This window comes from Doryrhamphus excisus, linkage group LG12 (genome assembly GCF_037039965.1).
Source record: "Doryrhamphus excisus strain RoL-2023G ecotype Guam linkage group LG12, RoL_Dexc_Guam_v1.1, whole genome shotgun sequence".
In the NCBI taxonomy this organism is placed as follows: domain Eukaryota; kingdom Metazoa; phylum Chordata; class Actinopteri; order Syngnathiformes; family Syngnathidae; genus Doryrhamphus; species Doryrhamphus excisus.
In genome coordinates, this window is record NC_136368.1 from 1433866 (window position 1) to 1454532 (window position 20667).

A 20667-nucleotide genomic window follows, 5' to 3' on the forward strand; every position below is an offset into this window, starting at 1 on the left:
CTAGAAATGAAGTAACACCCCTATAGTTACCTGTACATTCATATATTTGCTATTATAAAATGAAGCAAGGTTGTGGTTGGTTGACTTGTACCTTGACACATCCAGAATACAGCCCACCTTCACAACACCTGATTTCAGATCAACATTTGCAGTAAAGTGACTTTTGTCACTTGTGAGCGTTTGGATTTCTGCCAAGTAGGAATCCTTAAATGTAATATTTTTGTAGTTGAGCATAGAAAATGTTTACATTTTTTTTAACATTAGAGCCCTCAAGAAATGAAGTAACACCCCTATAGTTTGTGTACATTCATATATTTGGAGAACCGATCTTTATTTGTAGGTTGCGATGGAGCACAAGTCCTCGACGGCATTTAAGATGCAGTCTCGTGCCGTAAAAAAGCTCTGGTCGTAGTCCAGCAGGTGGAAGCTAGCAGAGCGTTCTGCCAAGCCCGCCAGTATGCTTGTGGCCATTTTCCCGCCCACCGACGTGCAGACGGCCGTGAGCCGATCTCCGGCGATCTGCTGACTGATGCAGGAGCAAGACGTCAGAGCGCGTGCCAGCATCGTGCTGATCTCCACGCTGGCGACCTCAACCCTTCTTGTCAAAGACGCCGGAGTGGAATCCAGGCCCGTGTGCCCGTCATCGGGTGGATCCTGTTCCTCCAGGAAAACGCTGGCCGCATGTTCTACCACCTCTCTCACCAAGTGGACGGTGGAGCGCTGGAACTCGGAGAAAAGCATTAACATCTTGCTCCTGCTGATGCTGAGCAGCTCGTTGAAGAGGTACTGCAGGAACCTGTGCACATCTTCCTCTGCTGTGGGGCACGAGGCTGAGAGGAACATCTGGAGACCTTCTAGCGTGACCTTCGTGAGAGAGAAAGACAAAAGTGGCCGTGAGTGGATTGTATCGGAATATGAAGCAAATGCACAAAACTATTTCCTCACCCTCCTCCCCAGCAGCTGTGAAAGTCGTGCCTCCTCATCAAGTTCCTCCCAGACTTCCTTCTCCATCAGGTTCAGGCACTGGAACCTTGCTCTGATCCAGGCCTGAACACAACCACCACTCATCTTCACGTGCCGGCACTGTGCCAAGTATTCTAAACTTACCACTTCCAGGAGATCGACCATCCTGGCATCTGGCCTTGATTTCATTTCCTGGAACCTTTAGAAGAGAAGAACGTGGACTTCATTTAGTTAAACATCTCACCTCGTTATTGTGCACTACCAACATACGTGTTGCGAGCTAACGTTAGCATAGCAGCATGTTTAGCTATTTTTATAACTCATAGAAACACTGTGTTAGCATAGTAGCCGTTTTCATTAGTATAAACATGGTCATTCAGCACTATCATGCTAGGTTTTACATGTAACATTAGCATAGTCACATTTTAGCCATTTTCATGAGTAGAAACGTATATAGTGTTATGTTAGCATTAGCATGCATCTTTAGCCACTTTCACACTTTGTTATACATTAAGTGTTAGCATGTTACCACTAGCATGCATCTTTAGCCACTTTCATTGATATAAACATTTTTGGAATATTAAATGTTAGCGTGTTAGCACTAGCATGCTAACATTAGCATAGTGGCATTTTTTGCCATTTTCATTAACATATACATTGACGCTCAGCGATACCATGCTAGGCTTAGGCTAGCCATTTTCACTATAAATATTGACACGTGAACATTTTAGCCATTTTCATGAGTATAAACTCTTTAAACACACATTTATGTTAGGTGTTAGCATGTTGTCACCAGCATGGATTTCTCACCATTTAGTGCTATGTTAATGTTAGCATGGTAGCATTGTATCAATTTTCATTAAACACTGACAGTCGGTGCAACAATGCTAACATTAGCATAGTAACATTTTAGACGTTTTTATATATAGTATAAACGTATAGAAACTTAATATGTTAGGTGTTAGTATGTTAACGCTAGCATGCATTTTTAGTCATTTTCATTAATCAAGTGTGAGATGTTAGCATGTTTGTGAGCCTGCCGTGGTGTAGTGTTTAGCGTTCTGGCCTTAGGAGTGGACGGCTCGGGTTTGAATCTCCACAAGTAAGCGTCACCGGTATTCATCCGGAATATAAATAAACACACAAGTTGTTAGCATGTTAATGTGGCATGTATTTCTACCTGTTTGGTTAATGTAAACAATGCTAACATTAGCTTAGTAACATTTAGCCATTTTCTAGAGTAGAAACGTATACAAACACTTAAGTGTTATCATGTGAGATGTTAGCATGTTACCGCTAGCATGCGTGTAGCATTTTTTTGTTTACATTTTTATAACAACATATGCATTATGCATACACTTAGCGCTATCATGCTAAACAATAATGCTTTGCAATCACATGCTCTACTTTTTCTACTTTTTCTACTTTAATGGTGTCTTGTACTAACTCTTGCAGGAAGCTTCTTTTAGCCAGGATCCACTGCTTCATGTGATCCACGCAGACATTCCTGGGAACTTGATCCCACTGCTTCATGAGTACAAACTGCCTCATCAGCATCTTCTGCGAACACAAAGATCGTTTCTATGCTCCGTCCGGAGTGAAGAGAGCAACATGAAAAGAGTAGCGAGCACACGACTCGCTCACCTCTGCCGAGTACAAGTGGGATTCTTCCACGGAGAAAGAGGACGGTAACATCTGCAGAATTTTCTCAAGCATTGCGTCAATCTCGTTATTGAACAGAGACCTGCGGGGGGGGGGGGGGGCAAAAACACGGTAAGATGGGGGCTGTGGTTCATTCCTGTCAACATTTGCATTAGTATTTTAGTGGAGCGCTTTTTCATTTTATTTTGAAGGCCTGACTTTTCCACCTAAAGGATGTATTAACTCCGAGTGTTGTGGACAGAACCGGAAGCTGTGCTGCTCCGGAGAGGATTTGTGTTTATTTTCACAATAAAAACTTCAACTACGGTAAAGTCTCCAAACGGGCTGTTGGGAGATGCTGTTATCGCGAGTCAAGTTTGAAGTGTAACGCCATAAACCGCCACAAGATGGCGGCCTATGTTCTTGTTTTCTTGTAAGCACGTGAGGGCGATACTGCAAAAGTGCTAGTATTGATCCATTCAATTGTTTCTGAAAATATGGAAGAAAACTTAAAAATGTCACAGTGTGGACGCTTGTATGTAGCAATGTTATTGATATTTGGCTCAATTCACCAACCATTATTATAAAGCGTGATGAAAAATAAGATTATTACTGCCAAAAACACTTTTATTTTCTCTTAGTGACCACTAGGTGGCAGCGTTGACATGGTTTGTGGCGACCTTTTTTTTTAAAGTGTTTTGCTGCGGTTGATTGATGTATCAGACTGCTTATTCATCCAACAAATACTTCAATATGAGAATAATAACAATATGGATACTCCCGGATGGAGCATTGGATAAATTAAGATTAATTAATTAAGATTAGTCTTAGTAAAACAGCTACCATTTTACAACTGAATCAGGAATCCTGCAAGCGGGCACGGCGTCATGAGGTTCTATCTACTTTATACATGTGCTTGGTTTATGTAGCACACACGGCACTCTAGAAAGTTCCTAATAATAAATACTTTTGCGTCTCCAAGTTGGCCTCGCCCTAATCAATAACGTGAAGAGAAGCCGTACCTGATCAACGACAAGCAGCCCATTCCGAAAGAAGCGATGCGGATGAAGTCTTGTGCCCCGGCTGGATCCCGACTGCGCTTTGGCTGGATGGCCGGTTGAAACGCAGCATAAGTTAGTTTGAAGATGTCTGTTACAAAGATGTCTTTCATGTCCTTTGAATTATTTGATGACTTTATCTCACACTGAAAAATGTGCTGCTTTTAAAGACCAGTGACCTTGAGGTCACGAGTTTATGTACGCTCATCATATACACTTTGGACCCACGATTCTTTATACAACAGGATTAAAAAAGTTAGATTTTTTTGGGTCCAAATCATGCATCATTTCAAATATTTGGTTATGGGAGCACCACAGAGAACTGTACTCTCCCCTGTTGTGTTTGCCCTGCCATGTACAGAAATACACGTGAGATGGATCAGGAATGAATAACCCGGATCAGGTGGTGCTGTAACCCTACATTCCCGGAGTGCTCAGTCCAATTCCGTCTCCAAGTCCTGTAGATCTACATGAGACGGGCCAACATGGCAATATGGGACAGGGACTTTTGGGCTATGAAAAACCAAAGGAAATAAAGGTCACTTTGATATTTTGTAAAGCAACAGACAAGCTAAGAAGTTCTGTATGTTAGCTTTATGATAGCCAGTAGGTATAAAGCATTATGAGTATGAACTTTGCTTTTTTTTAACCAAAATTTACCAAATATGTCTCTGAGTTATTGTTTATATGTTATATAAATTGTTATCAAATTGTTTCAAAGTATAAACGTGTGTTTTGTGTTAAGATTTTTGATTTCTGGAACAGATTTATTGGATTTACATTATTTTCTATGGGAAAATGTGATTGGGTTAGCATCCGTCTCAGTTAGAGTTTCTGGAAGGAATTAATGACGCTAACCAAGGTTCCACGGTAACTTTTTCCTCAACCTAATTTTCCAGATATCCATCCATACATTTTATATATCAGAGGTATGCTGGAGCCTATCACAGCCAACTTCGGGCGAGAGGCGGGGTACACACACCGGTCTTGCTGATTTTCCAGACTGTTTGGCCAACATGCTAACCCCTCGGCCAGTTTCCATGTTTCATATTTAATATTTGAACTCTATGCTACTAAAATGACATTATTTTAATGCAAAATAATATTATAACCTTATTCTGGTAAAATTACAACTTTTTCTTCTGATGTTCCACTTTCTTGTACTATATGTAATAGTACTGCTATTTTTTTTTCTTTATTAGTTTTCTTTTTAAATGATATTTATGGATATTTATTCACACATTTATGTGCCAGGGGGTCCAGGACACCCTAAGGGTACACAACAAGAATCATCTTCGGACCGTTTGAAGGCACCTTCCAAAAGAACTCTGGTGTTTGTGCTAATTGTGGTCAACTGTTGATCAATAAAGTTGCGAATTTGAATCAGCCATTTTGTTAATTCGGTACCTGATGAAGACAGACACGTTCCATCTGCCTCCATCCTTGTTTGTTTTGCTCTTCAGGAAGCACAAAGTGTAAGTTTATGTCATGATATACGCTAATGAGTAGTATTGTTATGATATTATATACATTTGATGACATATTTGTTAGTATTTTCTCTGTGTATTGGTGACTCATACATACATGCATGTGTGGCCTACCTGAGTCTACATTGTACAAGTTGAGTGTATTGTTGTCGAGGGCAGAAGATGGTGTGCCCCTGAAACTCTCGGTATTTTGCATAAAATGGAGAAACGTATAAAGCCTGGTGGTGTCTCCATCGTCTTGGTCCTGTACTTCATGCAACAGGGAGAACCTGCTTTCTTCAAGCATGTCGAGCATGAACTAGCCTTAGCATCTCGTTAGCATAGAGGATGCCCAGGCTAGACTTCTGACATGCTAGCCCGGCTTGGGAAGGCCTCCATTTCCCTGCAGAAGAACCGGAAGAGGTGTTCAGAGGTCGGGAAATCTGGACTTCCCTATTGAGAGCGTTGCGGATAAAATGGATGGATGGATGGAAGTTTCTGTATTAATCCAATGACTTCAGGTGTTTGGAGTATTGTTTTTATTATTACACATGGTCAGGACTAAGAATGAAACACAGAAGGTCTACACAGCATAACTATGCTGTCCGAGTCACCATGGAAACAACCTGAGAAGACAAGCAGAACAACGATCATGAAGGGAGGGAGACCCATCTCAGAAAATCCATTAGATCTTCCACCAGTGAATGCTATTAGCATTGTTTTCATTGTTCATAGCAAGCACGATGGAGTTGACCGACCTAATTGGTCCATTGGTCCATGTCCTGGTCCAATTAGGTCCAGGACATGCTGATGAGGGCACCTTGGTCAGCATAATCGGACTTGGCAAACCTGTGTCTTCTTGTCTTAGCAGGTTCATCACAGCTCTAGAAGACAAAGCCTGATTGGTAAGTGACTTCCTGATACAAATCAAGGTTTCATCTTGAAGTTTCTACACACAAGTATGACCTCATCCAACATCCGAGCTGTTTGGATGAGGTCTTCACATACCCAGAGGTGGTTGATGAAATGAAATGGAATGAAGTTGGAAGGAAAGTGGACCCTACCTTGGCATTGTTGACATTTAAGGTCCCCGTACTTACCCACGCTGGTTGGACTGCATTCCGCCCGTCTTCCAATTATGACATCATCAAAATATAATTAGTAGGTGTGCAACGGTATTCCATGATTGCAGGTTTGCACCAAGCCTGTTTTTGTCATGTAAATGCATACCAAAATAATAGCAACAAATAATTTTATATTTTATAATTTTATTTTCACGGGGCCCAGAATTCCTGGTATTTCTCGTAAAACTGTGACCTTTTCCTCACCAAAGTATATATTTTTTTAAATTTTAATAATTTTTAACTTAATTCTCTGAAAATTACGACTGATTTTTATTCATTTTGTGTGTTTTTTTTCATTTTCTAACAACCGTATGTATTTATATGTATCTTTATATGTATATGTACTGTAAATAATATATGTATTGGCTGGCCGAAAGACAGCTGGGATAGTCTCCAGCATACCTTTGCGTTCCCAGTGAGGATAGGCATATACGATGGATATTTCGTGTTTCTTCTCATATACATTATCGCTTCTTCATTATGTTTTTGTTTGATTTATTATGACATTATTGTTTCTTATAATACAGGGTCGGGCAAAATGATCTGACACATTTGTAGGTTAAATAAAAGGCAAATAAAGTAAAGAAACAAACAATTATTTTTATTTTCAAAAAGTATGTCATTTTTTTTGGTTTCTTTTTCAGTTGCTGCCATGAACCGGTGAGCATGGCGCTTTCATTGTGGAAACGTTTATCAAAACAAACCAATCTGTAACTGCGACACAACGAGCGTTCCGTTTGCACTTCAATCTCGGTCGACATGATCCCGTAGCAGCTGGAAACGCCATCTCGGTATTGGTTACCAACCTCAGAGCTACTGGAGCCGCATTGAAACCAAAATCAACCGTTCGACCCCGCACCGCCACAACTGATTTTTGTCATGTACTTTTCGAAAATAAAAACCCTTTTTGTTACTTTACTTTATTTGCCTTTTATTTAACCTACAAGTGTCAGATCATTTTGCCTGACCCTGTACTATATGTATTTTCTCATAAAATTGTTATATTTCATTAGAATACAACCTTTTCCTTCTAATATTTTGACTTTATTTTCATAAAAAAAATTTTTTTTTACGTCAACTTTCTTCTTGCTAAGGATGTTGGACCGTTCTGACTCCTGATCAGCATTGGTTCATCCATGGGAATGATGGAGCATCAACACGAACGCTTCCTTTCTACATCAACTTGAGGCGTACGAAAACAAAGAGGTGAGATCTCCACTTACCGTCTCTCAGCTGGATGTTGCCGTCAACGAGTCCAGATCATCTCTGGGCTCGGCGTCACTGTCGGTCTGCTGTCAAACCATGTGACATCTTCCCGCCTCACCATTCTTCAAATATCTCCAGACCTTGTGAAACGTCAGTCTATGAACGGTCTCAGCTTGTTGAGTCAGTTCTGTCGTTCCACCATATTGGATGTGTCAAAAGATGGCGACACCAACCTGTTTAAGTCCAAACCAGATCCCACCGGATTACCTGACCAGCCTAAATCTAACCCGAACCAGAAGAAAAAGCCACGTTTTAGTTACCAACACAAAAAGTTTATTATCAGTGGTAAAGTCCGGAGGAGCCGACCACAGAGATGCCGAGTCATGCTCCAAGTTCATCGCCAGGAGGAATCCAAAGATATTTACAATGGCGCTCTAAGCCCCGCCCTTTCAGCGCCGCGTCCGACCGACCGAGCGGCTCATTATTTGGCAGGCTTGGCGTCGCCGGGGTTGTCGCCGGTGTCGAGGCTCTTGAGCAGGCGGAAGAGTCCGGCCGCCTCGCGTATGCGACTGAACTCGATGCAGAAGGCCTGGACCTCGATGAACAGGTCCTGAACGTTGATGATCTTGTTCCTGATCAGCGACTGCAGGAAGACGCACACCAGGCGCACCAGGCGGTTCTTGGGAGGATGGAGGAGCAACAACAGTGAGGTCACACGCTCAGATCCGTTCTGACCTTCAACCCCCCCCCAGCATGAGGATGCTAACCTGCATGTACTTGTCCTTAATCTGCTCACAGGTGGAGATGCAGTTGGAGATGTACAGGTGGATGAACTCCGGGGGCAGGTCCACCGCCGTGGTCAGGCTGGGGGGGGGGGGGGACAAGGTCATGTGACCATATACACTGTTATATTTAAAGCATAAATGATGGCCATTGGAAGAGATGATTTCAGTGTTAATATGCCTTTGAGCATGGGTGTCCAAAGTGTGGCGCCAGGCCACGTTCTAAAAAATGGAATTTAACTACAAAAAAAACAGCAAATAAAGTCCTATTTTTTGAGAGAAAAAAGTCAGAATTTTACAAAAATAAAATCATAATATGTGGAAAAATAACAATTTTAGTAGTACAATGTTTAAATATTACATTTGGTTTTTTTTTCTTAAGTTGTATCTGTATATTGTTGTATATTACAAGACATTAAAAATGAGTAATTTGGGTGAAATTATGTCACGGAAAAAGTTATAATCTTAGGAGATCTTATGATTATTATGTATTATTAAAGACACAATTACGAGACTAAAATTATATGAAGAAAGTTTAAATAATTGAATTTTTTTGTAAAAAAAAAGTTTTTTTTATTTATTTATTTAATTTTACAAGAATTAAGTCAAAATATTTAGAGAAAAAAACCTGTTAGGGAAAACTCATTTCAGTATAATTCAAATATAAATATGACAGAAAAAAAAATTCCACAATAGTCACACTAGTATGAGAAAAAACTAAATAAAAGTAATAATTTGGGGGAAATTACTTTGGGGAAAAAAGTGATCAAATTATGAGAATACAGTCATAATATTATGAAAAAATGCAAGAAAGAAAGTGGAATGATCTGTAAAAATAAATGTTTTAAATGTGAAAATGGAGGAAAACGAAAGTTCCCGTTAATTAAAGGCTTTTTCAGCCAAAGCTGTGATGCCAAGCGGCCCCTTGCTTCCTGTCACTTTTCAGTATGCGGCCCCACACTTTGACCTCCCCTACCATGACAGAAAATGGCTACCCAGCGCTTTAGGGGAAGGAAAATGGCACGAGAGAGACGAAGGTCAGAACAAGATGGCGGCCTACCGGTTGACGACCTCCATGGAGTGCAGCGACATGTCCATGTTGACGAGCACAGAGAAGTACTCGGTGATCTGGCTGCTCTGCATCAGCTTGAGGAGCATCTCGATGGCCACCAGGGGGTTGTTCTCCACCAGGTCGGGCAGCTTGGACGGGGACAGCCCGATGTGGTACACCAACTTGGGGTCCTTCTCCAGCTCGGCCAGCAGCTAGAGGGCGACAGAGAGGAGACGAGTCTTTCGGCGCTTTGGGACGGCGGCGGCGGGGGGCGGGTCATGCTCACCTGCGACTGCTGCTGTGCCGAGAGCGGACTCTTGAAGGCCTTGGACATGATGCGTTTGATCTCCACGCCCGTGCTGTTCTTCACACACATGGAGCGGTCCCACTGGACGGCGTGGTCCGGTTCGGTGGGGTTGAGCCACGCCAGCTCGTCCTCGCACGCGTGGAGAGGCGGCGGCGGGCGGATGAACTCGGGGCGAAAGTGACCTGCGGGTTACGACACGCTTGAAGACGTCACGTGGTCCACCAAGTGCACCACTAAGTACACACTTAGTACACAGCACGCTTACTGAAGTGTACTATGTACTCACTCTCCAATGGTGGGCGGGGCCCCGTCACCAGCGACTCGATGATCTGATTGGCCACCGAGCTGTCAAAGCCGGAGTTGGACGAGTCCGGGTCGGGATCGTTGAGGATGCTGGGGAAGCCGGCTTTGCTCTGGGTGGGCAACTCGGACTGGCGCTCTGCAGGAGCAGAAACACGGCAGGTGAACGCCACGTTCAGGCGAACGCCACGTTCAGGCGAACGCCACGTTCAGGCGGTTGGCGGCGAGAGAGGGAGAGAGACCTGCGAGGGCGAGCTGCAGCCCGCTGATGTCGATGGACTGCGGCATGCTGCTGATGTCCATGCAGGACACTTGGCGAGGCGTCTTCTTGAAGAGGTCTCTGGCCGGCGCCAACATCAGCTGGGACAGGAAGAACTTCTCGGGTAAGGTGATGGGCGGCAGGAAGCCTGGTCACATGACACAAACAAACGTCTTCTTGGAGCCACTTGATTAAGTACACTAATATGTAGGCTTTGGATCAGGACTAATAGAGGTTAGCATCATTTTAGCATCTTCATATTGTTTTCCTCCTTATATATTCATACCTTATCACTCCTTAAATTTCCAGGAATTCCATATTACCGTAATGATCCTTATATTTCCTGTACTTCATGTTTATTTTTTATCCAAACTAGCTTTTAACTGTTGAAATGGAGGCAAAAGCCGAGTCGTGCATGACGAGCACGCTTCAGTTTGAATTAAAGACAATGAAAGCGGTTTTCCCGTGCACGCGCACCGACCTGAGAGCACCTTCTCGTGCTCGTGCCCGGCGGGCGCGGGGTTGAGCAGGTGCGCGAACACGGCGGCGAAGGGGTTGGCGGCCAGCGGCTCGGTGCGGTACATCTCCCACAGCAGGTAGAGAGCCGTCAGCCGCTGCGGGGAGGTGGGCAGCAGGTCGGGCTGCTGCAGGAGCATGACCAGCGCCGAGCCCACGCGGAAGTGCTCCGCCTTGCCGAAGTAGTGGTGGAAGTGCGTGGAGAGGGTCTCGAAGGTGTTGGTGCAAGCCTCCTCCGAGATTATGCTCAGCAGGTTGGACAGCTCCTTGGGGGCGAGAGTCATGGTGGAGCCCGGAGAAGATCACTTAGCGGAGATCCTCCATGTTTGTTGTGGCGTCTGTAAAAGTCTGCAAGGAAAGCGAATGGCAGCCAGCTAGCTAGCTAGCTATGCGTTAGCTTAGCACCGCTAACCAACAGAAAACAGCGGCGCCATAGTGAAGTAAAAGTGTCGTTGTCAGGGTTCCACTCCGGGGCTTTTTTAGACCTTTAAAGTTCCATAAACACCAACTAGTCCGGGTTATTTGGCGCGGTTTTTCGAAAACAAAACCCCAACAGAGCCGGGGAGCTCGTAGGTTTTAAATCACGATTTGACCGTTTCCGGTGAAGTGCATCATGGGACATATAGTTCAGCGTTTTGACAAATGTTCCGTAGTGGTGCGTCATGGGATTTGTAGTTTAATACCGCGGGGATCTTAACTTCCTCAATAAAAGGCTAATCTTTCACGCATGTTGTCGATTTCTGGTTTATTACAGTCAATCAAAACACACAAAAGATGCTAATTATATATTTTTAAAAATCAAATGAACACGAACACACTTTGACAGTACATTTCCAATTAGAATTCAAGATTAACATTTTCGGCATGAACTTTAACCCTTTGTATTACTCGTCCTTAAACCAGTTAAAACCAGTTAAAACCAGTTAATCTTACCCTCCTTTGTTTGGCAATTAGAACTACAACATTGGTCCAGCATTGGAATATTTTACACAGCACAACATAAAAATAGATCAATTTTTTTTATCAAAAGCACTAAATATCACAATATATATCATTTTTTTAAGTCTAACCTTTTTGCCATTATATTGATTGGTCACATGATCCAGCCGATTACACCAACTCGGCTCATTTTCGTACACTTTTGAGGGTAAAATTCCCCCCTCGTTGACAATTTGGTTCACACACACGCGCTCACGTTTTTATGGCACAAGAGGTCATCGGTTAAAGGGCCAAACAAGCGGAGTAAAGCAGAGAACAGTAAGAAAACGTTGTATAAAACAGAACCATACAAATTGTCATGTGACATGACTGTAAACACAGCACACATGGAAGCAAACACCGTAAACTTGAAAATGTCCACCGGGGCGTGAGGCAGCGTAACCGTGGCAACACCAAAACAGCTGATTTAACTGTTTTAACTGTTTGTGCTGTTGAGCACAGATCATGCATTATTATTATTGTTATTATTATTATTGTTATGATTATTGTAGTACGTAGCGTTGTGTCCCCTTTCCACAGCAGACGTGCGAGAGCTGGTGGGTTTCAAAGCCGAGACGTCATTCGGCGTAGTGCATGATGGACTCCACGTAGTTTCCGGGGAAGAGTCCGGTGGTGGCGTTCATCACGCCTTCGAACCAGCCGTCCTCGTTCTTCTTGACGACGTAGATGATGGCGCCTTCCTGGAAGGAAAGCTCGTCCTCCTTGTCGGCCGCGTAGTCGTAGATGGCCACCACTGGGGGAGGGGGAGGGGACACAAACAGGGCTATTTGGCGGGCTAAAATGCTAACAAGTACGCTCGCTGGAAGAGATATAGTTTGTTGTGTGGAATTGGGTAAATATGGCGACTATCATTTCGTGTAAATTCGCAGATACAAGTACTGTAAGTACCCAATGTGCTTACTTATTGAAGTGTTAGTACGGCAATGAAAATACGGACTGTGGGTCTGATCCCGCGGGTCTGATTCCCACCGTCAGCGTGTGACCGTGTTTACCTTTCTCCAGGTAGTTTCTGGGGGCCCAAGGCGGGTCTTCCTCTGCATACGGGTCGCTGTACTCCACCACCGACGAGTCATCCTCTTCCTGTCCTTCCTGGACAGGCCGAGTGGGAGGAGTCTCCTCGGTCCTGGATGGGTCCTCCGGGGCCAGGTGAGGTGGCGGGGGCACGTCTGAGACTGGAGGCGAGAGGTCACCAGATGGGTAAGTAATCCCACTCACGCTCCCCCCACCAAGTACTCACTGGACTCCTGAACCCGTGCCACAAAGCCCATGAGAGGAAGCTGAGGCGTGAACTGCAGGAAGGAGGGCGGCGGCGGCGGCGGCGAGGCTGCAAACACATCAGTGGTCAAATGACGGCGTGGTCAAGCGGCGGCGAGCATGCTCAGAGTGCGCATGCTAACCCGGGCTCGGGCTGTGGTAGGGGCCACCGTTGACCTGGTTCTGCGTTGGGATTGGCTGCCCGGTCACAGACGGGGGGCGGCGGTACGGCAGAGACCCGCCCACCTGCTGCGCCTGCTGCCGAGGCTGAGGCCGGTTCATGCTGTAGAACTGAGGAACCGCCGGACCTACGCCAAACAGGAAGTGATGAATGACGGCAGGAATGAAGACCACAGCGTCAATCAAAAAAGACAGTTCGGACAAGGCGGGGGTCGGAGGTCAGGGCAGAAACTGACCTTCCTCGGGGGGCGACGACGAGGAGAGGAGAGAAGGGTGGGGGGGCGAAAGGCCGGGCGGGTTGTGGGAGGGGCCGGGCGCGGCCCCGCAGGGCTTCCAGCCGGGCAGAGGGGGCGGGTGAGTGCGTTGCGAAGGCGAGGTCAGCGGCAGGAAGGCGTTGGGCCGCGTTAAAGTAGCGGCGGAGGAGGAGGACGAAGAAGAGTAGGAGGAAGAAGAGGTCGGGGAGGAGTTAGGGGCCGTGGAGGAGGAGCTAGCGGGTCCGGCGGTTGGGGAAACTTGAAGGAAGGAGACAGGATGTTGACCGTGGAAAGCCAACGGAACGCCGCGTGTGCGTGTGCGTGTGCGTGTGCGTGTGCGCGCTACCTGGGAAGGTGGAGGGAGGGGAGGGTGTTGGCACGGCGATGGGAACGCCGACGGACCCGCTGCCGCTGTTCTCTCTGCTGCTGCTCCGACTGCTGCTGCTAGGATGACTCCCCCCGCTGCTACCGCTTTTAAAACACACAATTTTTTTCCAAAAATAGATTTTAAAAAGTCAGGAATGGCGACATAAACGTCATAAAACATGGACGTAGACGCCGTAGCGGGCTGATGGAGACAGGAACATGTTAGGACCACGTGGGAAAAAAGCATTAGAAGCAATAGAACAGATGGAAAAGTTGTGAGGATCTGATTGGTTGAAGGTGCTGGATGAGGGCGGGGCTTCAAAGTGCAGTCATTTGCTAACAAAGTCATCAGTATTTACAAGCATTCAAAATATAAATAAAGTTGTGAAAAATGTATAAATCCAAATTAATTTGACAAAATTAAATAAATATAATGAATCACCCCCCCGCCCCGCCCCGCCCCGCCCTGCCCCCCATCCAGAAGAACCTTCAAGCCCAAGCGTGAGGAGAAAAGCAGGCGACGTCTCTTTAAAAGCGATGCAAAGACAAAGAATGACTTTGGCCATCCTTCCGCGGCGGCCATGTTGACGACGCTACCTGTACGTCCGGGGCCGGTGGCTGAGCGTGGCCGTGCGCGCCGGACTGGGAAGCTGCCCGGCGGCGGCCATATTGTTCCTGGTGGGGCTGGAAACATAATCATTGGGAACGACCGGCGGCCGCACCGGCTCCAGTGTCCTGTAGGGGGAGCTCTTCCTGTACGTGCATAAAAGGCGAGGGCGTCAAGACGTCTGGCATTACCTCGGAAAATGTACGTTTTCCTGATGGAAAATACACAGAATTCCGCACTGCTGCAGTATTCCCTCATTTATCACGGTTATGCAACTTAATTACAGCATAAAAACGTTTCCATTTGTATTACCCAATATAGTAGGCATAATAAGACCAAATAAGCAATAGTTGACTTTTAGCTTAGCATCAGTTGCGAGTAGCCAAGACATTACAGACACCAAAGAGCGTTAAAGAATAAAGAAGCTGCGAAATTCAAACAACCAGGATGGTGAGGGACGACCGTACAGCTAATAAAGCTTTCATGATGGCCATAGTTTGACACTGGAACAGATTATTTCCTATTGGCCACATTCTTTATCAAATGGAACATATTGTGTTAAATTCGGTTTTGTGTGTGTGTGTGTGTGTGTGTGTGTGCAATGACAGAAGGTTTTGGCCTGTTGCTCACAGCATGACACTAATCCTCTATTCTTGTGTGTGTGTGGTTGTGTGTGTGTGTATATATGTGTGTGTGTGTGTGTGTAGAGATACTTATCGCTCAATCTGTGTCATCATGTGTCATGTTGTGTTTCCGACCTAAAACACCCACATGGCTTTCACTTTGGGACTCTAACGCTAACAATAATTAGCATGCGGTGCATTTGGAAGCAAAAGGCCAATCAGCGGGCCGTCGGACCAGCCAGGAACGCCGACTGCGGGCCTCCAGCAGGATGCTAATTGTATTATCTTTACAATATGTAGCCCGCACTGTTCGACAAGACGGACCGAAGTTGAAATCTGGCATAGCGCTCCTTTAACGTGCAGACGTCCCCGGGTCGGAGGAAAAGTGTTAAGAACGGTCGGTCCGGCAGTGAGAGGATGATGAGGAGCAAGAGGGGCTTCGTTGGGATGGCTGACCTACATGTTGGAGGAGAGATGGAACAACAAGCTTTCATAACGCATGATGTTATTCCTCTCAGCGCCGCGCGTGTGTGTGTGTGTGTGTGTGTGTGATGTCATCCCCTGTGCCGACTCCAATTTGTAATCATCTGGCCTAAGGATGTTTCCACACACACAAAGTTAAGGCTGTTCCAATTCCATCCACACAATGAGAAGACAACGGCAGCGGAACATGAAGGCAACACCAGTTCCTACCCAAAGATGCTCCTTCCTGCTCTCGGGGGGCTGGGTGGTTTCTGGCTGGGGGGATTGGACCTGGGCATCCCGCCTCCCATCTTTATGTTCTCCTGCCCGTTCACCTGTTGGGAAATGAGAAATTTTCACTCTCATAAAAAAAAAAAAAATCACATCTGATTTAGCCTAGTTTGCATCATCACAGGCTGTGACCCTCAGCGACCCTTAGCTACTATTAGTCCAAAAATGTGCATATTTAAGCAAATGTTATGCCTAAATGAAACAATTTCAAGCATAAAAACTGATAAATGAATTAAAATACAAATATAAGGCATTCAAAATATACATAACCCATACCTAGCTAACTATAGGGGTGCTAGTTCATGACCAGAGAGCTCTAATAATGCTTAAAAAGACTTTTAGAGGGTCATAAACAGATTTTTCAGGATTCAACTATGAAAATATTCCATTTATAAATAAATGGTCAGGACTGGAACCAGTTGAGCATGATGAGCCAGCTCTATTCTTACTGGTTTACTGGTTTAATGGTCTTTTGGGCAGCACTGGTCTATCCTGCTAATTTAGTGCTAATTGACTTTGTGATGCAAGAGCTGGTCCTTTAAGTTTATGAGTTCAGTCCTCATGACACGTTGCTATCGGTTCCTTGTCGAGTCCTCATGGCTGGTTTGTGTTTTTACTGTAACGATGGCGTTGGTTGGATTCTTACCTTGAACCTCAACAACCACTTTAACACGTCAATGAAAGCAACGTGAGCAAGGAAAAAACAAAGAGGGAGTCAGCGTCAATAAAAAAGAACAAAAGCCAGAGGACCAAATCGCCATTTTTGCAGCCCCACCTTGACGCCATGTCCGATGTCATCCAGCACGGCGTAGTCGATGGGCTTGCGTATGTACCGCACGGGCCTCTCCAGATTGGGCGGCGCCACAATCTTATGCGCGCGAGACGTGTTCTTATTGGTGGTCAGAACGCCGATCTCCCGCCTGGCCACCTTCTCCTTGTGGATGTTGATGGTCTGCAAGGAGAAACCGACAAGACGCACTCGATCACATCGATAAGGCAGACTCTTTTCCAAACAGATGAGTTCATCACGGGCGTTGTACTCGTGACCGCTGACAGCTGATTAGCACTTTGTGGCGTCTGTAAGCTCGTCCAAGTGTGCTGCTTTGTGCCGGAGAGAATCGCCGCCTGCGCGCAACGCTCGCCTACGCAACAGCTGCGACTGTGAACACGCTGTGCCGCTTCCGTGATGACAGTCTCAGGCCTGGAACCAGACCCACTGTGTCACATGACTTGTGCACGCACGGAAATGTTGACACAAAGCAACATTTAAAAAGGATGCACAGGATTCGTACGGGAATGCTTTGAGGAAGACCCTTTCCCGTTCCCAGTTAGTTGCTAAAATGTCGTGTCATCACCTGCGCGATGTGGTTGACGGAGCTCTCCATGCACCTCAGTTGAGACGTCTGGATGTCCAACATCTGCAGCACGTTGTTGGCCAGCGTGTTGATGAGGTAGGCCACGCTGGCCAGAGACTGAGTGGTGTAGCTCTTGGTCTCCTCCAGGGCTCCATGCTTGTCTGCAGCCTGCACACAAATACACGTTTGAGTCCGGAGTGTGCGGAACAGGATTCCTCATTCGTACTTAGAACATGGAAAACCTGTTCAAGACCTTTTAAATGCAGTGTATAACTCTATTAGAGCCCTCTAGGCATGAAATAACACCCCTATAGTCACCTTTATATAGCAGGACTTCAGAATGTAACATTACTGACATATCAGTACTACATCTGAATGTTTTATATTTGTATTTTAGTACATTTAAAAAATATATGAACTGTATTAACTGCATATAACAGGGGTGGACAAACTGTGGCCCACATTGGGCTCCGCCAAGCGTCTTAATCCGGCCCACTGGACATTTCCAAATGTATTTTAAAATTCCCGTATATTCCCGCTGCAAGGCATGGTGGTACTTGAGAACTTGTGGTACTCCTTTTCCCAACATTTGTTGCATTTTGCTGGATATCAAATTTATTTTATTTTTACAAAAAAATCTGACAAATTTCATATAATATGGCAAAAGCAGGCCCCCTAAAATGTTCGTATGCCCTCCTAAATAATATGATATTTTTTATAGATTTTTTTTTACAAAAAAAATCTAACAAATTTCATATAATAGGGCAGGCTAATAAGCTAGCCAATAAGCAGGCTAATACTAGCCTACTAGCCTAATAAGAGGGAGAGGATCGTCTTAATCCCTTAATCTTCTTAAAATTCCTGTATATTCCCGCTGCAAGGCATGGTGGTACTTGAGTACTTGTGGTACTCCTTTTCCCAACATTTGTTGCATTTTGCTGGATATCAAATTGATTTTTTTTTTTTTACAAAAAAATCTGACAAATTTCATATTATATGGCAAGAGTAGGCCCCCTAAAATGTTTGTACGCCCTCCTAAATAATTTTTTTAATTTTTTTTTATAGATTTTTTTGGTTTGCAACATTTTTGTTGCAACATTTGTTGCATTTTGCTGGATATCAAACTATGCTGATTAGGTCGTCAGAGAAGTAAACAAGGAGTTAACATACTGTATTGTCCATAGCTCATTTTGTTGTTGTTGCAGCTGGACTACCCAGCATGCCTTGCGGCTATTCGGAAATAATAGTTTTGTGTTATGTTGCGGCCCGTGGGTCAAAAGGTTAGCGCACCGCTGGAATATGACGTCACCAATGATGCCTTCCAGAAGCTAGGGTAGAAACAGGGTGGCTAGATGTCATTTATTCATTGATTATGTATCAGTAATACGGTCAAAAATTAAGAGGAAATGTGAATATTTAGTTCTATTTTAAGCATGTGTGCATATATATATATACAGTAGTACAGTAGTACAGTAGTACATACATCTTGGCTCACGTTGAGTAAGACACTACTGTACATCACATTACAGTGTGTGTATGTGTGTGTGCGTGTGTGTGTGGGATGCATGCGTCTGCATGACCGCATGTGTCAACACGTGTGTGACCATCTGTGTGAGCACATTTGTAAGCTTAGGGGTTACACGCAAATGACGATGGCGTGTGTATGTGTGTGTGTGTGTGTGTGTGTGTGTACTACCATGATGTAGGTCAGTGCAAACTCATTCATGCCTGAGGCTGACAAGAAACACACAGACACCAATGTGTGTGTGCACGTGCACACACACACACACACACACACGAGTTCACGCCGTGAGTCAGTAAAAACGGAAATATGTAAATAATAATGAATAAAAGTTTGCCTGATGGTTTTGACCTACATTTGGTTACATTGGGAACCCCCTGAACCAAAACCCTGCACCTACCCCCATCCCTATCCGGTCCTTTAAAGTGGCGTTATTGATTATTCTGCACAAGCTAGCCCATCTCCGCATCCAACTCCGTGTGGTACCACCAACAACATCTTCACTGTCTTCGCCACGAGATATCTGACGTCCAGTTCGCCCTGACCTACTTTGATGGCTGCCTCGCCCGGCCAGAGGACACAAACACACATCAACACACGCACACTACTCTGTCTACACACCACGAGATCATACAGTAGATCTCTTCTGGACCAGACCAGGTTCCTCCGACTGAACAACCAAGAGTCAGCCCCCGCCTGCAGCGCCACCATGTGTTTCCAATGAGACTAGGATCTCACGTTACACGAAGACTACCGTACAGCTAAACGGTAGCAGCTGTGACGGACGCACAAGGACGGAGGCGGGACTTGTTGCAACCAAATCAGGTTTGAATTGGAATGTTTCACCCCAGGAGATGTTAGCAAGTACACACGCGGATCGCCGGACGATTGAACACGACACACACGTTATCGAGGACACCTCCAGAAAACGGCCTGCTTCAACTCCTCTGGGAAGACATGACGCTGGAGCTGACCATCTCTTAGTGGCTGGTGGGCGGGGCCTGCAAACCAATCAGCCAATGAGCCATCATCTTGTCATTCGTGCTAGGAAACTGTCAGAACCGTTTTGCACAAACTCATCTTTCAGACAGCAAATTAGTACCCAAAATATTAGATATAAGCACATTACATATTATGAAATCAATACTAGCATCATTAGCTTTATAAATGCAACTTTTTAGAATCAAAATAATGTGGTTATAGCTAATAATGTTTGAAGATGTACAGTATATTGACTCTGAATGATCACTGGCAGTATTTAGCAATTCGTGAAGCGATTCTAGCGGCCATTATTCCAGAGTCCCATGTAAAAAAACGTCGTTTAAGAATACCCACCCGGTGTTTACAGCTACTTCGAGTAAAGGAGGAGGTTAAAGGCATTTTTCGCATTAGGAGAACGAGATGTTTCATTCGGCGTGCTTGCGAGACACATTTGAAGCGTTCATTGAGGGAGGGGGGCGCTTTGAAAAGTAAAATAACTTTATGCTAAATTCCCAAACCGTACAAAAACAGTCGACACCAGTCGGGGCTTTTTTTGGCAAAAACGTATGACTTTAAATGAATGAGTGTGATTAAAAATCAGAATATAATCGCGTTTCTACGATGAGCTGCCGGTGAAAATAAAATGAGAGTAACATAACGGAGCACAGTCCACTCATCCCCGGCGGTCCGCCCACTCCATACTAACGCAAAGCCCGATACGGAGCTCCGCTTGCCGGCGTGAATCTCCCAAAGACCTCGTACCTGGACATAGTTGTTCTCGCAGTACTCGGCCACTCGCTCCAGGTTGGGAAAGCTGTCCAAGAGAGCTCTCCTTCCCGCGGGAATGTCCTCTTCCAGCAGCATTTGTAACTCCGCCATCTTTACATGTTTGCCTCTCGAGCTAGCTTCTCCAGCCAACCCCGCACCAGCTTCTCCGCTGTGGTGCCTTCAGGGACACTGGGAAACCGTTCAGTCGATAGGCAAGCGGAACTTTTAAACACAAAAAGACGCAATAATAAAATATAATTACATTTTAAAATACTGAGAGCAACATATCCAGATACTACTTACTTTACCATTTTAGAAATCACTTACAAAAC

General features: G+C 45.0%; 3 protein-coding genes and 1 long non-coding RNA gene across 11 annotated transcripts; 1 reads left to right on the top strand and 3 right to left on the bottom strand.

Annotated features, from left to right (window-relative positions):
- Positions 1-323: 323 nt before the first annotated feature.
- LOC131136060 (uncharacterized) lies at positions 324-3670 on the bottom strand. Its single transcript, XM_058082546.2, has 6 exons — positions 3627-3670; positions 2608-2707; positions 2411-2523; positions 1108-1162; positions 946-1047; positions 324-864 (listed from the first exon to the last, which is right to left on the bottom strand). The coding sequence occupies exons 1-6, from the start codon at positions 3647-3649 to the stop codon at positions 331-333; spliced, it is 927 nt and encodes a 308-aa protein (XP_057938529.2). The 5' UTR covers positions 3650-3670; the 3' UTR covers positions 324-330.
- A 1335-nt stretch (positions 3671-5005) lies between these two features.
- LOC131135465 (uncharacterized) lies at positions 5006-8956 on the top strand. Of its 3 annotated transcripts, none has more exons than XR_013629608.1 (5): positions 5006-5137; positions 5997-6033; positions 7347-7458; positions 7951-8168; positions 8257-8956. It is a non-coding gene; the product is annotated as an uncharacterized LOC131135465 (long non-coding RNA). The 3 variants fall into 3 exon arrangements; XR_013629607.1 differs by having other exon boundaries at positions 7951-8163; XR_013629609.1 differs by having other exon boundaries at positions 5040-5137; positions 6000-6033; positions 7951-8163.
- cnot11 (CCR4-NOT transcription complex, subunit 11) lies at positions 7769-11279 on the bottom strand. Its single transcript, XM_058081327.2, has 7 exons — positions 10639-11279; positions 10141-10305; positions 9885-10037; positions 9578-9780; positions 9301-9503; positions 8226-8322; positions 7769-8137 (listed from the first exon to the last, which is right to left on the bottom strand). The coding sequence occupies exons 1-7, from the start codon at positions 10955-10957 to the stop codon at positions 7940-7942; spliced, it is 1338 nt and encodes a 445-aa protein (XP_057937310.2). The 5' UTR covers positions 10958-11279; the 3' UTR covers positions 7769-7939.
- Positions 11280-11431: 152 nt separating this feature from the next.
- Positions 11432-20639, bottom strand: LOC131135462 (abl interactor 2-like). 6 transcript variants are annotated; one of them, XM_058081323.2, is made up of 12 exons: positions 20330-20639; positions 17065-17232; positions 16485-16661; positions 16356-16373; positions 15650-15753; positions 14324-14479; positions 13707-13831; positions 13343-13618; positions 13070-13234; positions 12910-12996; positions 12665-12844; positions 11432-12405 (listed from the first exon to the last, which is right to left on the bottom strand). In XM_058081323.2, exons 1-12 carry the CDS (start codon positions 20444-20446, stop codon positions 12230-12232), a joined length of 1749 nt encoding a protein of 582 aa, XP_057937306.2. In that variant the 5' UTR covers positions 20447-20639; the 3' UTR covers positions 11432-12229. The 6 variants fall into 6 exon arrangements, with proteins under 6 accessions (XP_057937306.2, XP_078651482.1, XP_078651483.1 ...); XM_078795356.1 differs by lacking the exon at positions 16356-16373; XM_078795357.1 differs by lacking the exon at positions 14324-14479 and having other exon boundaries at positions 20330-20637.
- Positions 20640-20667: the final 28 nt, after the last annotated feature.

What these genes read in the sequence shown, in the direction of transcription:
- cnot11 (XM_058081327.2), bottom strand. Translation starts at nt 10,957, where the DNA reads ATGACTCTCGCCCCCAAGGAGCTGTCCAACCTGCTGAGCATAATCTCG. An exon ending in GCCCCGCCCACCATTGGAGA is followed by an intron (nt 9,781 to 9,884) that starts GTGAGTACATAG and finishes CGTAACCCGCAG; the next exon opens with GTCACTTTCGCCCCGAGTTC. An exon ending in TTAAGGACAAGTACATGCAG is followed by an intron (nt 8,138 to 8,225) that starts GTTAGCATCCTC and finishes CATCCTCCCAAG; the next exon opens with AACCGCCTGGTGCGCCTGGT.
- LOC131135462 (XM_058081323.2), bottom strand. Translation starts at nt 20,446, where the DNA reads ATGGCGGAGTTACAAATGCTGCTGGAAGAGGACATTCCCGCGGGAAGG. An exon ending in GCGAGAACAACTATGTCCAG is followed by an intron (nt 17,233 to 20,329) that starts GTACGAGGTCTT and finishes ATTTGTGTGCAG; the next exon opens with GCTGCAGACAAGCATGGAGC. An exon ending in CCCTCCCTCCACCTTCCCAG is followed by an intron (nt 13,619 to 13,706) that starts GTAGCGCGCACA and finishes CCTTCCTTCAAG; the next exon opens with TTTCCCCAACCGCCGGACCC.
- LOC131136060 (XM_058082546.2), bottom strand. Translation starts at nt 3,649, where the DNA reads ATGGGCTGCTTGTCGTTGATCAG. An exon ending in TGGTCGATCTCCTGGAAGTG is followed by an intron (nt 1,048 to 1,107) that starts GTAAGTTTAGAA and finishes GGTTGTGTTCAG; the next exon opens with GCCTGGATCAGAGCAAGGTT. An exon ending in CACAGCTGCTGGGGAGGAGG is followed by an intron (nt 865 to 945) that starts GTGAGGAAATAG and finishes TCTCTCACGAAG; the next exon opens with GTCACGCTAGAAGGTCTCCA.